General features: G+C 38.5%; 1 protein-coding gene across 1 annotated transcript; it reads right to left on the bottom strand.

The window, feature by feature from the left end:
- Positions 1-1363: 1363 nt before the first annotated feature.
- Positions 1364-15875, bottom strand: SLC25A46 (solute carrier family 25 member 46). Its single transcript, XM_032675790.1, has 8 exons — positions 15527-15875; positions 13841-13883; positions 11507-11564; positions 10917-10994; positions 10160-10260; positions 7034-7090; positions 6520-6577; positions 1364-3601 (listed from the first exon to the last, which is right to left on the bottom strand). The coding sequence occupies exons 1-8, from the start codon at positions 15774-15776 to the stop codon at positions 3023-3025; spliced, it is 1224 nt and encodes a 407-aa protein (XP_032531681.1). The 5' UTR covers positions 15777-15875; the 3' UTR covers positions 1364-3022.
- Positions 15876-16156: the final 281 nt, after the last annotated feature.

The raw sequence follows: 16156 nt of genomic DNA on the forward strand, positions 1-16156 counted from the left end.
AGAACCCAGACCTAAATCCACTCACGTGTGCCCCAAACTGTATCTGCTAAAAAGAATGAACATAGCTGGAACGTTGCAGAAGAAAAAGAGCTCTGGCACCAACACTAGATCTAAAAGCACTGTTGTAACACAACTAAAAGCCAAGCATGATCTCTAATGCAGTTCATGAAATAACACAGGCAGATAATTGCCTGTTTCCAGCAGGCCTTGTAGCTCAGTTTCCTGCCTGGTCTGTTGTCAGTTATGGACATGAACATTTTCATTTTAAGAAACGTGGATAAGAAGCAAAGTAATTCTTCACTGGAGGGAAATATTACAGAGGCTGTCTTTCTTCAGTAACATTTACCTTCCTGAAATCAGCTGTCTTCTTTATAGATTAAAAAAAAAAAAAGTAGTAAGAAAAACAAGGTACAAAAAAGTAGTTTTTTGTATCTGGAAGAAGAAAGTACATAAGAATTTTTCATACTCCAGAGCAACGTACTTTCTACAGCAATTCTGTATTTTGTAATTTTCAGTGGTACATCTTGCTAAAGCCACCTATTGATCACTTGGGAGCTAAAACCGGAGTACTTAGACTTATGATCCACATGAAAAACAGAAACACATTAACAGTACTCTTATGATTTAAAAGGTTAAAAATATTTTTTCAGCCCACGTTGACTGACATTTTTGCATGGGCAAAAAACCAGCAACTCTGGACAAAGAGTATTACTTCTTTTGGAAAATAAAAAAAGTATATATGAAGAATCGAAACATGTTCATTCTAACTGATGGGAAGAAGACCAAAGCAAATGTTTTTTCCAACACGGAACAGCTACTCTACATGGACAGCATTCTTTCTCACCCTGCTTAAAGTTACAGATCTGATTCTACAGAGTAGAACTGTAAAACTCCCAGCAATGAAAACAAGTGTTTGACACAGTATAACAGCATAGTATCCAGTGCTATTCTGAGAACTCATCTTCCCTCTTGCAGAATATACAAAGGCATCTCCTCTATTTCATATGGCAAAATGCCCTAAAATTTTATTCCTATAAAAGCATTATTGCTCAATGTCACAGATACATCTGCCAAGTGCCGGTCTCCAACATGCACTTAGTTATTTCCTCAAGGCATCTGTGATGGAATAGTTAGCTTCAGTTGAACTGAACACCTTGGAAAAAGCCAGTTTTATGTATTAAAAGTTGGATTTTAAAACTTGACTGGACAACGGCCTGCACAATCTGGGCTGAAGTCAATGTTGTCCCTGCTTAGAGCAGGAATTTGGACTAGATGACTTGCTGAGGTCCCCTCCAGTCTGGATGATTCTCTGACATGGTTTTCTTGATATTCATAGAAATTTTAAAAGAAACCAACCCAGGAATTGAATATTTTACCCAAGCTCTTGCATGTAGTTTAATTCAACACATTCTTGCACTTAGGAAAGTTAAGGAACTTGAAAAAGCCACTTTGAAGTCTATACAGTAAAACATAACACACAAATCAGGAATCCTTTACATGCCTCTTTGGTGAATTACTTTATAATACAGTGAATTCTCATTTTATTTCATACGCTATACACTAAATTTGCAATTAACAATATTTCAAAACAAACCAGTTTCCGAGTTCACTATACTTTCCATTTCAACACTTATGCATTTAAAATACATGAAAATTAGATTAATAATAAAGTAGACCTGATTTAAAGTCAGAACTTATGAACAGCAATATCTTTGCATTATTTTGCCATGACTACTTTCCATAAGTGATAACTACACAATGATTTATGATTAAAATGCAGATCAATTTACAGCATTCACAAAAACAGACTTGCCACACGAATGTGAAAAAAGCAACAGCCTCTCATATAATTTAAAAGTGACTTTCCACATGCTTGTTTCATTTGCTGAAAACCATCTCTCTCCCTCCTCCCCCCGATATTTAGTGATGAAACCAAGGACTGAGTTATTTAGAATGATCAGAAATCATTTTCAGGCTGAGTCTGAAGGGGAAGAAGGCAAAAATTATACATTTCAGTGGTTTGCTTGCACATAAACAGACTTAACTCTGCTCTGCAAAATATTTAATCTAGCAGAGACTTTAAATGAAGGACATCAGTGCTAAATAGTAAACAGATGATTTTACACAGAACTCTGATCTAACAAAAGAGAAACTCTAGGAAAAGCCAATTGTTTTTTTAAGCTTTCTGTACACTTTGAACACCACTACTACTATTACACATTTATAAGATTATTTTACCTTCATATGAAGTAGCAGTGAAACTAAACCCTGAAGTTATCAGTGGAAAGTCAACTACAAATGGCACTTACACATGCACACATCAGTTTCCAGTTTGCTTTATTCACGCACCTTAGTTATTGTAAGCCTTGCAAACAAACTGCAAGACAGTCAAATTTGCATTCGGTGCAACTTTGCCCAAAATCCATTTTTCATTGTTTTCATAAAAAGCAAAAGATTCCCTAAGTCATCTTCTGCCATGCTGCAGCAAAATAAGTAGTCTAAGTACCTGTAAATTATGACATTTAAGTCTACTTAAGTTACTTTTACAGTTTCTATTTAACTCGCAGTTCCATTAACAGTGACATTGGAAACATTTTTAAAAGACAAGTAAAGCCATCAGTCCCCCACTTGGAAGTTCTTACAACTTAAGAAAATAAATTCCTTTGAACTGGCTAACAGTCCATATTAAATATCAGATGTGATGCTTATAAAGCAGATATTAACAACTCATATCCATATCAGTCAGTGAACTGGTGAAAGATAAATTCTCACTGCAATCACATTTGAAATCTGATCCCCTTTTATGACTGCATATGATGTAATCAATTTGTGTCTATCACTTTTAAACAGTACTTTTTTAATTACACTTCGGAAACTATATCCCCATTTTTAAAACAAGTTGTTTTACAGTGTAAGGAGAATCCATTGAGTGGATTCTTCAAAGTTCATTTTCTAAGCCATTTTAAACAACTAGGCTAGCAAGTCAATCATGATCACTTTGCTAGATCCAGACCTGGGCAGATTAAGAAACATTTTGAAGCACTGTTGAGTAAATAATTTTGGTAAGCTGTAAAACAGCCACATGCAAGGTATACTGTACTATAACTGCTCCAAATCCTTTATAAAAACCTTGCATTCCTTCTTCCCGTTTTATAGTATTTATGCAGTCTTTCATTCCCTCATACTGAGTATTGATTGGAAGCACTTCATAGCCAAGGTCTGTATTGTCAATTATTGTGCGTGTCCCTTGAATATGAAGGCGGTGTAAAACTGTTTCCAGTGGGTAAAGCATGACATCAGCACAAAGGCTGGCAGCAAAGCTAGCAATCAGTTCTGGGAAATACGCATCCAGCATGCTTTGCACAGAAGTGGAGCTCTCAGTTGGAAGGTTGTGGGAATTACCCCTTTTCAGAACAAACAAAACAAGCTTCTGGACAATGGAACTGATGACATAGTGAAGAACTCCATGTACAGCAGTTGGGAAAGTCAGGACCATCAGAGGGAGGAGGCGTTTGCTGTGGGGCACTCCCAGGCCTACAACTCTGCCAATTCCTTCTTTCACGCAGTCCAGGATGCCAGGATTATCTCGAATTATTTCACTCTACAAGCATAAAGAAGTAGTTACAACTCGTGCTGACCACTTCAGAACCATCCTGACATCCACTCTGATATTTCATCACTGATGAACTTTTTTTAAAAAAACAGATAAGTATTTGCATGCCACATGTCCACACAGCTGTATAAATAAAAATCCTTTGCTATAACACTCTTGAGAGCATTCAGTTAATTCACTCTTTTAAAAAATGAACCTGTCTTGAAGAGGTTTTTTTTTCAATGTATACTGCAGTTGTGTTTCTATCAAAGAAACTCAACCTTTAGCTGACTGTTGAAAGCATCAGTCTACAAAAGGTCATGAACTTGGGATGACTACTTCTGGAGCAAAATGCAAGAAAGTATTTATCTAATTCAAAATTCCTTTACTTCAAGGACTATGACTATAATCTCTGAACTTGACTGTACATAGTAAAGACTTCTATAAAGAAGTTGAAAGGTCATTTTTAATATGAATTTAATAGGCTGTTTTCCATGTTTCCATTGCATTATGTGCATTGAAAACAGTATTCTTTACCCATGCTGTCTGTTAGTAAAGAGATAATTATCTTGTTCATGTAGCTGAACTAAAAATCCATACTTATTTACTCTGTTACATTCCATCTATGAGCGCAGGATTAAGCTATAAACATTGTTTCCCCTTCTAATGCTTATACAAACTCCAGTATTTTATCATGTGGTTTACATCTGAAATTCAAGATTTGGGTGCTCTCCTAAATGCCCAAGTCTCTGAGTCCATGTGGGCTGTATCCTGACCTCATGCTGGGACAGACCACCAGAATATTCCTCAGCATTCTGAGGAAGGACTAAACAGACTGCAAAGCCTTCATGGTCACTAATGCACAAGAGGGAAACCAATTAAAAAACCTGAGAACGTACCGTTGTTTCAGACTCTAAATGCAAATTAAGCATCACAACCTCTCCTGACCCTTTTTCTTCCCGACATTGCTGGTCATTGTACTTCAAAACTGTTCTTGCTTTAGTCAAATAACGCCACCGTGAGGTTTGAGGTGTTAATGACAAAAGCAGTAATGTAGCAGCCCCGAACGTCTACCATTTACAGCTATTTTGATAAAATGTATTTACCTGGAGAATTGTTAAATACTGTTGAACAGTATGGCTTATCAGAATTAAGACAATCAAAGTCAATATAAACCTCTCAGTAGCAAATCCCACAATCTTTACAACTTTTCTGGTTTGTTACCGGTCATTGTCCTCATGCAGTACAGGGATATAATGTAAAACTGGCCAGCCAAGTTCCTCCCCTCCACTAATTAATACAGCTTAAATAAAATCTCCACAAATGCTCTCTTTACAGAGATGATCGCCAATCTAAAAGGCTGGAAGAGATGCTGGTTTGCCTTTTGATTGTTTTCCTACTAAGCTGCTTTCTAGCAAAGAAACTTTACACTCACTTTGCAAACAGAAGACAGGCTCTAAATCACATTCTCTTTTATCATTTATTGGTAAATAATTACCCATGTCCAACAACACAGATAAAATAACATCCTTTCCAACAAAAATACAAGCAGTAAGATACACAAATGTAACATTCCATTCTGTGGCCTGCTATGAACTCAAGGGACATTGACAGTGTTCTGCCACTGTTTCTAGTTCCAGAATTATGGCATGTTCAGGGTAGAGCCATTACTCAGTAACTAAGGGAGTCTGAGTTCCAACAGCTTTCCATTATGAGCTAAGTATCCCAAGTCTTCCAAAAATGCAAAGATCCCCTCCGGCTGTATTTTTAAAATAATTCAAGAGGAGACAGGGTTTCCTAAATACAGAGTAACTTTAGAGAAAGAAAGTTTGTTGCTGGGAGTCTCTCTGTGTCTCTCTCTGCATATACATTTAATCTCACCTGTCCTGTTAATCCATAATGTAGCCAGTTCAGACAGAAAAGCTCTCCTAGTACCTTCTGGCTCATTTAAGCTTGGATCTTCTGCACAGAGCAGAATCCTGTCCCTTAAGAGTCCAGGCCTGTAAAGTACATGCTGAAACTAAGAAACTGTAGAAGTCAGCCTTCTCCACAGAAAAAGCACCATTTTGGAGACATACCCCAGCAAACAGTCTTGACAGTACTTACAACTTGTTCATGTCATGAATGAAAATTATTTTGATGACTGAATGACACAACAGTGACTGCCCTGCATCGTCTGTACGAGAGCTCACTTTACAGAGTTCCACTGGCTGCACAAAGATACTAGCATGTTAGTTAAGTGCAACTCATTATACAGAGATCTGTGGTAGAATTACCCTGGACTACTTGTGCATAGCTAAACCCCGCCTCTTCTCCAGAAAGAGCTGCAACACTTCCGGGAAAGGCAGTCTGCAATACACTGCTGTAGGTTACTCTGTATACAGCTACAGAACAAGATAAGTTGTATCCTAACTGACAGGTCCAGATACTAATTTTCATGGCTAAGGAAGAACTAGATGAAAACTTAGAAGTGGATTAAATAAAAGCAGTCCTGAAAGAGTAGTGGTCAGTATTTCATCAAAAAGTCCAACTGAATTACTAGAAAAACTTCATAGTTGTTATAGAGTGGTGGAGGGGGGGTAGGAGATCACTGCAACAACTTGCTTATGAAGTCTTTTCAAAACTTCACGAGAAAACTCCTAGAACATATAGATGTAACATGTCCTTATTTCATACATAATATATTCCAACTATATTAAATGTCATTTCTAATTCTAGATTGAGAGTTAAGATAGTACCCTAATATACCCTTCACAGTAAACATTTTTTATCTCAGTTAATAAGTAAGTCATAACAGCCTCAAGCAAAACAAATGCAATTACTGCAACAAACTTGAATTCAAAGCCAAAGATTTACTTCTCTGCATAATCTAATCTATAAACAGAATAACAGGATCTTGTTAATTGTTGTAAATATACGTAAATTACCTGTACAGTTTCAATCAGGCTCGCAGAATAAAAAGGCATTGCTATCACATGCGTTAAACTGTAGGAATCAACAAGATAACAATTAAGGTCATGATAATTACTCTAATTTCAGCCAAACAGGTACATGGAAGTTGATAAAACTAGCAACCAAATTATTCCTAAGAGAAAGTTAACAAAGCATGACTCAATTACTCAATTACTAAAACACACATCAATAAGTTGAGATAAACTTCAGTCAGAAGTTCTGCTAAATTCTATTTCCATGTGATCAGACTGATTCAGTTCTAATTAGAAAGATCAGAAGAATCTAATCTTTTAAATTGGTCCAGTTCTAGACAGACACAGGGATCTGCGAAAGTGGTGTATGCAATCTAGATTGTTCAAAAAATCAATTTGAAAATTACATAAGCACCCTGTCAAGTAACCATAGCTGCAGACTAAACTAATATACGTTTAGTAGTTTTTTTAATGTTTAGATAATTAGACATAAGGTAGTAACACCTGCTATACTTACCCTTTGAGTAAAAGATGTCCACCTATCTGCTTGAAGTTCCATTTATGTGAAAGCTCCCTAAAAAAAAAGTATTTACCACAATATGAATAAGAACATATAATTCTCAAGCATTTCTCCCATGGGTGTCCATATCCAGTTTTCATACTGGCGTTCTACTATTGGTTTATGTTGCAGGATTTCTCATATTGGAAAGACAGAGTAAAACATTTAATAAATCATGCTTAACTTCTGGAAGTTATTGAGGCCTGTCAGACATTTGATCAAAAAAGGTTTCAGTTATCAATTAATAAGGTGTATATAGCTCTCACAGCAATTGGTTTTAGTCTTTTGCATTTATTTTGCATTCTTATACAGTAACTCTTAAAGCAATTTCAGGGAATACTGGATTTTAAAATCTCAATACTTTTCCTTTATCAACATAGAATTTTTATTATGTTTTGGTTCGGCTATGCCTTTCTGTTCTTTGAGGTTATGTTTACTCTGTTGTTTCTTTCCTGAAAACCTAAATCTCATTCTGACGCAGTTAGACAGGAACAAGAGATCAAGCTAGAAGCTGAATACTAATTCTGTACAGATGTAACTCAAGCTTTTTGACTTATGACCAGTCCATAGCATATCCTGATAAAATAAAACCTGTCTAACACAACGGTGGCATGAAAACCATTCTCTTGTAGTAGTATCTTACATACTTCAAAATATGAACAGCAAATGTTTCTATTCCACTTGACAGAAAATGTAAACCCACCTAGCTCAAGAAAACTTAAATACCACATGTACTTACCATGCATATGGTAAATAGTCCAGCTATGAGGTAAAGATACTTCTGTATCAAGTGTTGGGCACACTAGACTTAGCATTTTTAATAACAAGGTATAAAGTATTCATCTTCCATTCTTGTCCAGGAATTGCACTTAGCCACTGCCTGCAGTCACAACAACTCCAATCCAGGAAAGGCAACTCTTTACTCTTTCTCAAGAATTTTGTGCTACAGTACCTATCACTTCCCTAAACATAGTAACAGAAGATTATCTTTGCCATTATATATTTCAGACACTTGGATCATATTCACTGACCCATAATACTTAAATGATGTGGAAAATTAAACCACCCAAACTAAGCTTAACCTGTCAATCCTCTCAGTACAACTGTCCCTGCAGTGGAAAAACAATTACAGAATGAGTTTGTCTGGTACAAAACCGCATTCACACATTTCTGGACCCCCCTCCTAAAACAGGGGTATTCTTTTATGATACCATGATATAGAATTGGAATTGACATTTCACTTCCCTGTGTCCTTTGGATCCTGATAATGTGGTTAAATAACCTTTTAAATCAGATTGCTGTAAGCAATAAACCTTTACCTCCATGTGACAGCCCAAATATGCCACCACTAAAAAGGAAGAGAGAACACTCAGTAGAAAATTAGCATGGGGTTGTGCATGAACAAGACAACCATTTTAGTCAGATCACTTCTCTAGTGCAGTTCATTTCCTGACTGTTCATATACTGTGTTGGCACAAAGATGGGAGTAGCACTGAGGAAGGAATCAGCTGGTTCCAGAAGAAAGACGTGCTTCTTTTGGCAGCACCACCAACTGCTGAATAACTGGCCCACAAGAAGAAAATTGCTACTCTCATTTAACAGAAATCAGAACAATGAAAATATAAACAATCTATTGCATCTCATGAACTTAAGCATACCCTACAGCTGTATTTAAAAACTAGAACAAGCCACATTCAGAGGAAAGTGTATGCCTGGGAATTTCAGTTACATACGAGACAGAGCTGACCAAAAACCTTAAATACACACACCACCCAATTTAAGTAGGAAATGCTTTTATTAATGCTTTTGAGCCTGCAAAGACTTACTTTTATTAGTATGGACATATTCATCATAAGAGTAGTTCGATTCAGCCTACCTACAGTTCTTGTCTTTAAAACCAGGTTAGTTTCCATGTCCCTTAAATGCTTGGTCTCTGCCCACATATTCAAAACAGGCACTTGTCTCTTCTGAAACCTAACATGATTCTCAAGCTCACTGCTCCATTCAAAATTAAACCACAAACCCCACTACTTGCCTGTCTCCCAATATATTTTCCAAGACAGGTCTTCATCATTCTATTGGCTTCCACTTGTTCCCTGCAACTTATGTAAAGCACCTTCTTCTAACTTTTGATGAACTCAGTCTTGCATTACCCTACTTTACTTTACTTATATTACTTTATAAAATAAACACACAACCTGCTTACTCTTAATGTATCTGCAACAAAACTGATAGTAGATATTACTACAGTTGTCAGCCCTTACTGTTAGCTCTGAATCATTATAAGACAAAATAAAAAGTCTTCAAAATAAAATTCCGTATCGGTTTTGTATCTCAAAGCAGAAAGACATCACGATATTTCACCATAATTCTGGAGTTATAGTAAAGCATAAATTAGAGTCACAAATCAAACTAAAAGATATTACTAAACTTCTAGAGAAGCACATGGACTCAGTGATGTAGAGTGGTGAACACTTCTTTAAATTAAGTCAGCCATTTTTAGTTGTAGCCCCTTCATTATGAGAACATTGAACAAAGTACATGTATTTGTTGGTAAAGGAGGACAGAAGACAAAGCTGCCAGTCACATGGGCTCTTATTTACCATGCCTTCTCATTCACTAATACAGGTCATTCTGTTCTCTCACCTACTAAAAACAGTGCAAATGTCCAGCAAAATGCCAGTGCTGGCTTTTTAGCTGTGCAAGTTGTCTGTATTTAGATTAATGAGACCCGGAATTTTTACCTTAGGTATGGTACTTGCTAGTACCCCACAATACCAACCAAAATACAACAAGAAATTTATTCTTTTATTACAGTCAAATAACACCAAAGACTTATTTCTATACTCAGACCAGTAAGCAGACATGCCAAACATACAAAGCTCCCAGAAAGAGTCTCCCAGTATTTATGGATTACAAAGCTGCCTTTGCCAAGACAACCACACTGTGCTTGGAAACACCTAATCAATGTCTGACTGTTCTCATGAAGTAACATATTTCAGACATGCTTACACTTCTAAAACTTTGAATACAGGTCAACAATTGATAATAAATTTGTGAAGCAATAAAAATCCCATGCAATACCTCGGCAAAGGTGTAAATTCACTGATGATGCCTTCTGTTCCCAGGGTTATGCCCTGAACAATGAAAGTGCTGCCCATTCCTTTCCAGAGAGCTCTTGGACCCTGTGTTTTGAAATACACAATATAAAACTCAAAAAACTTACTAATTATTTTAAAATTTCAGCAAGTTCATACCATGCAAGGCTACAATTCTACCGCTCAACTTTATCACCAAATTCAGGTGATAAAATACTTTTCAACTCTAAAGAAAACGTTCACTTTTCAGTAATTTCAAAGAGTTGTTAACAATTTTGGAGGTGTCTCTCTCCCTGTTAATATACTATAAACTTAACACCATTTACTATGGACAACAATGACCTTGAGATATTAAAAATCCATATGAAATTCAGAAAGTCTTTTCTTACTGCCTTCTCATCTGAGTTTCAGGATTGTCATTCCCATGCAGAACTGGAAATTAATTCCATATTATCATTGAAAGTAGTTGCTTAGATATTATTATTATCTACATAAAGATTAATCATCTTTTAGAATACTAATGAAAAAAAATTGAGTTTCAGGGACCTTTTGTTTTCTGCAACATCTACAAATTGTCCCCACTAAGTACTATAGTTCTTAAAAAAATGACTTACAATGATCTTCTTGAAACATTCTCCAAATAATAAACCCTTATAATGGCCATGTTTTTAAACAACAAATACATGAAGACTTATAGATTTCAACGTACACTGCTCAGATACAGCCTATCACCAAATACTGACCTGTGTCTTATTGATGCAGTACATAATATTGACAATAGTAAATGGAGTGAGATGGTAATTCCGAGCATGATAATTAACCTGTTAAAAATACAAGTAGTAGCAGTTTTAGTAACACACTTGTAGATGGTACAATTCTGAAGAATAAAAGCATTTCCAATGTAAGAACTTTATCTCTGTAAAGGTCAGCTAAAAATATGAATAAATTCTCACTGAAATTTAGGGAAACAGGCAGAACTTTTAAGTATTTGTACAGTGAAAATGTAAACAATAAAGGAAGCATAAATAAGAAACTATTAAAGAAAGTATTCTGCTTGTAATTGGGAGATCTGGAAGTTGCTCTGCAGACTGCAAAACACTTGGTGTAATTCACTTTCACTGCCTAAAAAATGATTAAGGATTTTCAAGATGAGATAAATCTCAGAATGGAAAACATGTATTCTACAAATAAAAACAAGTTAATGTAGCGGTGTCTCCCTAAAAACTGTGATGCTTATTTCTCTATTTTTATAATGGCATGGAAGTATGCAGTATAAGGAGTATACCACAGTACACAGGAGCTCTGACTGAAAGAGGTAACATAAAAGACATACCTGACACTGACGACGTAGAACAATGCAGGGATGTGCCAACACATTTTCTGTAAATAGGCTTTCAAAGAAAATTGTATTTAATGCATGAGAAGCCACTATAAATTTCTTAGAAAGATAAGGCTTGTTATTTTTCTCTAACAACATTAGATCAATACTTGGAAAAACCATGTAATATCTAGTGAACTAATGGGGCATTTTTGATGACTGCCTGATATCCTGCCAATACTACAAAAGGAACCAGTTACAAAAAAATGTGACACTCGCGTTCACTATGAAAAAGCCACATATATATGTAGTATGAATTTATACTAAACCAAATTTCTTAAGCTCTCCCTCCTCAAAGCATCAGAGAACAAAATAGGCCAGAGGCAAAATTACAAAAGGATTAGCTTCTAGTTTTATGTTCATTCTGCTTACCACATTATTAATCAAGACTCCCCTTAGGAGGGCTAGAGGACCGGTAATAACAGCTGACTGTTTTTTCATCGAAAACACTACTGCCCAAAACTAACTCTTCCGCTGCTCCCAGAAGCTGTACTTCAATTACAACTTAATAAAAAAGTTCTTTCACTTTCAAAGTAGGATTCCTGCTTGCAGCCATGCAGAGAAACTATTCATTCCATCTCAGGTTGCCTGAGTGATCAGAGTACTTACCTGTATGTCATTCAAACCTAGGATACGGATTAGAAAAGCAAAACATCCAGGATTTTTCTAAATATCCCAAGTAACAGCTACAAGATCATCTGGGGTAAGTTTCTTAACTCCAGACAAACAAGTACTAACTGGCACAGAAAAGCATTGACCCTGCAGTTTCCTAACTATTAAGCTACTTAGTAGTTTGCTTACACCAAAAGAGGTGAAACCTTCCCTGTACTTCAGCTGGTATCTACTCAGCCTTCCCTGTAGCCAACTCAACTAACCTCACAAAAACTGCATGTTCATTTTAGTGGAATGGGGAAAACTGTCATGCTTAATTAAATCAAAACCTACAGTTCACAACATATCTCTGCTCCTGAATGAGATCGTGTTCCTGCCCTATGGCTCCAATCCTGTGCTGGTAGCATCCTGAGGTCTCCTGCTAGATAAGGCTGGAAGGAAATCAAACTCCTCTTTACACATTTTGAGGGATTAGTTCTTCCTCTTCCACTCCATTTAACAAATGAAAAGCTTATCAAGGGGCAAGCTTGAATGTGCAAGCTGAGCCACTGCAAAGAAAGCAGTGGGAGAAGAGGGATAAGCAGTTCCATGGAAGGGGATGATCCAATTTCAGTAACTCATTACTCGCCAAAAATGGTCATTCCTAGTCCTCCCTCTTTATCCCTTCCCCCTCTGGTCCCATCAACTGGTGTCTGCTGGTTTACAGAGCTAGTCAACTCCCAGGTATATCAACCTAACTGAAATAGCAAAAAATAATCCTGCTCTTTCACTGACTCTGTTTCAGTGAGTCAAACAGGTTAAAGAGGTTCTGATCGGCATCAAGGGTCATAACTAAGGGACAGGAGAAGGACAGGCTGGTAGTCAAGAGAAAAAAAAAAGGTTCTCCTCTTCAAGTAAAAGTACACTGTATGAACCTGAACTGACATAGCTTCCCATGTTGGTCCAGAACTGAGTAACTGGCAGAAGTATTCTCATACTCTGAAGAGAGAAGCGCTTTTCTCTGAGAAATATCACATTCAGGTCAACAAGGAGTTAAACCTTTTTTTAATTCTAACTTTTCCAAGACAAAAAAAAACCAACTCCCACCCTTTCACAAACTGCATTAGTACTTTGACCAAGGAAAACCTAATCAGGTGAGTATGACTCAGAAGGCATCCTACAAAAAACCCTCAGCTTATCATCATACTTACACCTGACAATTAAACCTCTGAAAATGTTAAATATTTTAAAGTCCACCATTTTCTCAAAAACATTATCAATGATCAGTGTCACCACAATAAGGAATAAAATGGTTATCAGACCACTTGGCTAGATGAACATGATGATCACATGATATTTTGATAATACACTTGAAGACATTTTCACCTTGTTAGAAAATATTTGCATTACCTAAAAGTAGTAAAAGTTCTCTGATGTTACTTTCTGATTGCTCAGACAGGGTACTCATGTCCTTGGCACAACTTATGAAAAACTGTTTCTTGCATTCGTTGCTAATTTAGTATTTTTAAGCAACAGTTAAAGAGAACAGAAAACTAAATGGATTCTGGGTAGTAGGTTTCTACAGGTACTTCAACTGCTGACGTCTATTAGCAGAAAAACACAATACAAAAGTATATGTAGGGTTTGTAAGACAAATAAGAGTTTTACTACTTCACTGTCAGTGAATACAACTCTTACCTTGCAAGGCCAATTCCAAAGCCTGCGAATCTGTTCAACTGTTCTGTAAAAAAAAAAAAAAAAATTAAAAAAACCAGCTGTGCTAATCATATAACAGAAGAAAATGTCCTGCATAGGATCGGAAAAACTAATTTCATTCTGTACTTGCTTCAGAAAATTACAAGCACTAAACCACAACATTTACGGCAGCTCAGCAACAGAGAATATAAAAAAATTATTTCCCCAGGGATATTTGCACTTTGGACTGCATTTGAGTTTGTACATGTTTTTATACATAAAATTATGCTTGTCTCACAGGGAAAAAAAGAGAAAGTGAGGACTAAAACAGAGAATATTTAAAAAAAATTCTAACTCAAACCAGCTACTGAAAAAGTTAACATGCATGGCAGTTTACAGTAACTCTGAATTTAGATATCTGAGGTGAAAATAATGCTAAAAACAAAAGAGTAAAAAGGAGCCAATTTGCAAAAAAGCCATGGATGAAGTAACAAACATCAACACAAAGCAAATTTTCAAGCCAGTTGTTTATCTCCATAAATAATTTTGTCCTTTGCAAAAATCTAGTTACTGGAGAACTGTTAAAATTGCAACAAGAGCTCATTGAACTCATTAGTCCAACTCTGTTGTCTGCTACCAGGCAGACATTTGCACATTGGGAATTACCACAAGAGATTTTAAAAAGAGCATAGGAATTGTAAAGGCAACTGAAAATTGATGTTCAGCCCTACAATTTTCAGGGTGCAAGCAGTCTTAAGGCACGGATAAAGCCAGTAACTGTGTGGAACTCCACACAGATGTGGCAGCCTTCCCAAGAGCAATGGTAAGAGTCTCCATCTGCAGCAGCTGCATTCAGTGATTACAGCCACTCCTCATCAGTCCCCCAAAATGCAGAATGAACATACTCTTCATAAGGAGGTAGGAGAAAAAAAAAGGCAGTGTCCAAGTACATCAGAATACTTAAAACAGTGCTTTAACCAGTGCTTGCATGGATGAAAAGCCCAGCTAAGGGTTGTACGCATTGTAAGACCTGAATAAAATGCACCACAGGTTAAAAAAACCCACTTGTCTACTAATGTAACTCAATTTCAGATAAATTAATATTTCATGAAACTTAGATACTCGAGTATCCTTTTAATTAAAGGGGACAACGCCCAGTAGCATTAATACAGTTTTTCTTAATTCATCTCCATTCCATTAAGACCTAAAACGATACTTCAGTTCTGAGGGTTTCTGCTGGAAAAGACTTGAACGCAGTTGCTTCCTTAAATCCTGCCAGTCCCACAGTTCCTTCGCTATCAAGGGTGGAGGGTGGTTTATGTCATCAGCTCGTTCTCAGCCTAACAAGCTGCACGAACACAGCCTGAAACACCAACACTGCCTAAGAAACACCCGAGGCCAGGAGGCACTTCCTGCCTTCACAAAAGGCGGAGTATTCCTGCAGGATGTTGTTTACATGGGCTCAACCGGGAGCTGCGAGGGTGGCGCGTCCTGCCACTCCCAAAAACCACGGGAACTACGTGGTGCTGGGGCGCAACAACCGATCGTGGAGCAGTTCTTCTTCTAAAGGACTTTTTGTTCCCTTGTGCACCGCCAGCACATAGGAGCGCACAGCCCGGGGCCGCCGCCCGCCCGCCCTCACCCGGCTCACGGGGGGCCGGAGCTCAGTCCGGCCGGGCTCCCCCTTACCGGCGCCCGGGCCGCCCGCCCCGAGATTGGGCTCCTCGTTGGGGCCGGCGCCGCCCAGGGGGGTCCCGACCCCGTACGGCGGCGTCTTCTCGCCCCAGTGCAGGTTGCGGCTGCCGGGGATGTCGGGCGGGGTGGTCACCCAGTGGCCCAGCTCCGACCCGCCGAAGGGCCTGGCGCCCGGGCCCGCCTCCTCGCGGCCGCCCCCGCGGTAGCCCAGGCCGTCGAAGCCGTCGGGGCGCCGCGGGTGCATGGCTGGGGGATGGCTGAAGGGGCGGGGAGGGACCGGGAGGGAACCGGGAAGGGACCGGGCGGGGGCCGTGCTCGGGGCCGGCACCGGACCCGGACCCGCCGCCCAGACTGGCACTTCCGGCCGCGCTGAGGCCGAGCGCGTGACCCCCAGGGGGCGGGGCCGGCGGGGCTGGGCCAGTAGCGACGTTCCACTTGCCCATCTCTGGGCGGGGCGTCCGGTCCGGAGTGAGGGCGGGCGAGGGCGCCCTCTGGCGGTGTGGAGGACCCTCCGACAATGTGGGGAATTCTGTGCCAGCACTGGAGAATCCTGTGCCAGCACCGTTCCCGGCCTTCCCCCTGCCGAGCGCTCTCCGTGTAGAACCCGTGCGAAAGAACAGGATG

This window comes from Chiroxiphia lanceolata, chromosome Z, assembly GCF_009829145.1.
Source record: "Chiroxiphia lanceolata isolate bChiLan1 chromosome Z, bChiLan1.pri, whole genome shotgun sequence".
Lineage (NCBI taxonomy): Eukaryota > Metazoa > Chordata > Aves > Passeriformes > Pipridae > Chiroxiphia > Chiroxiphia lanceolata.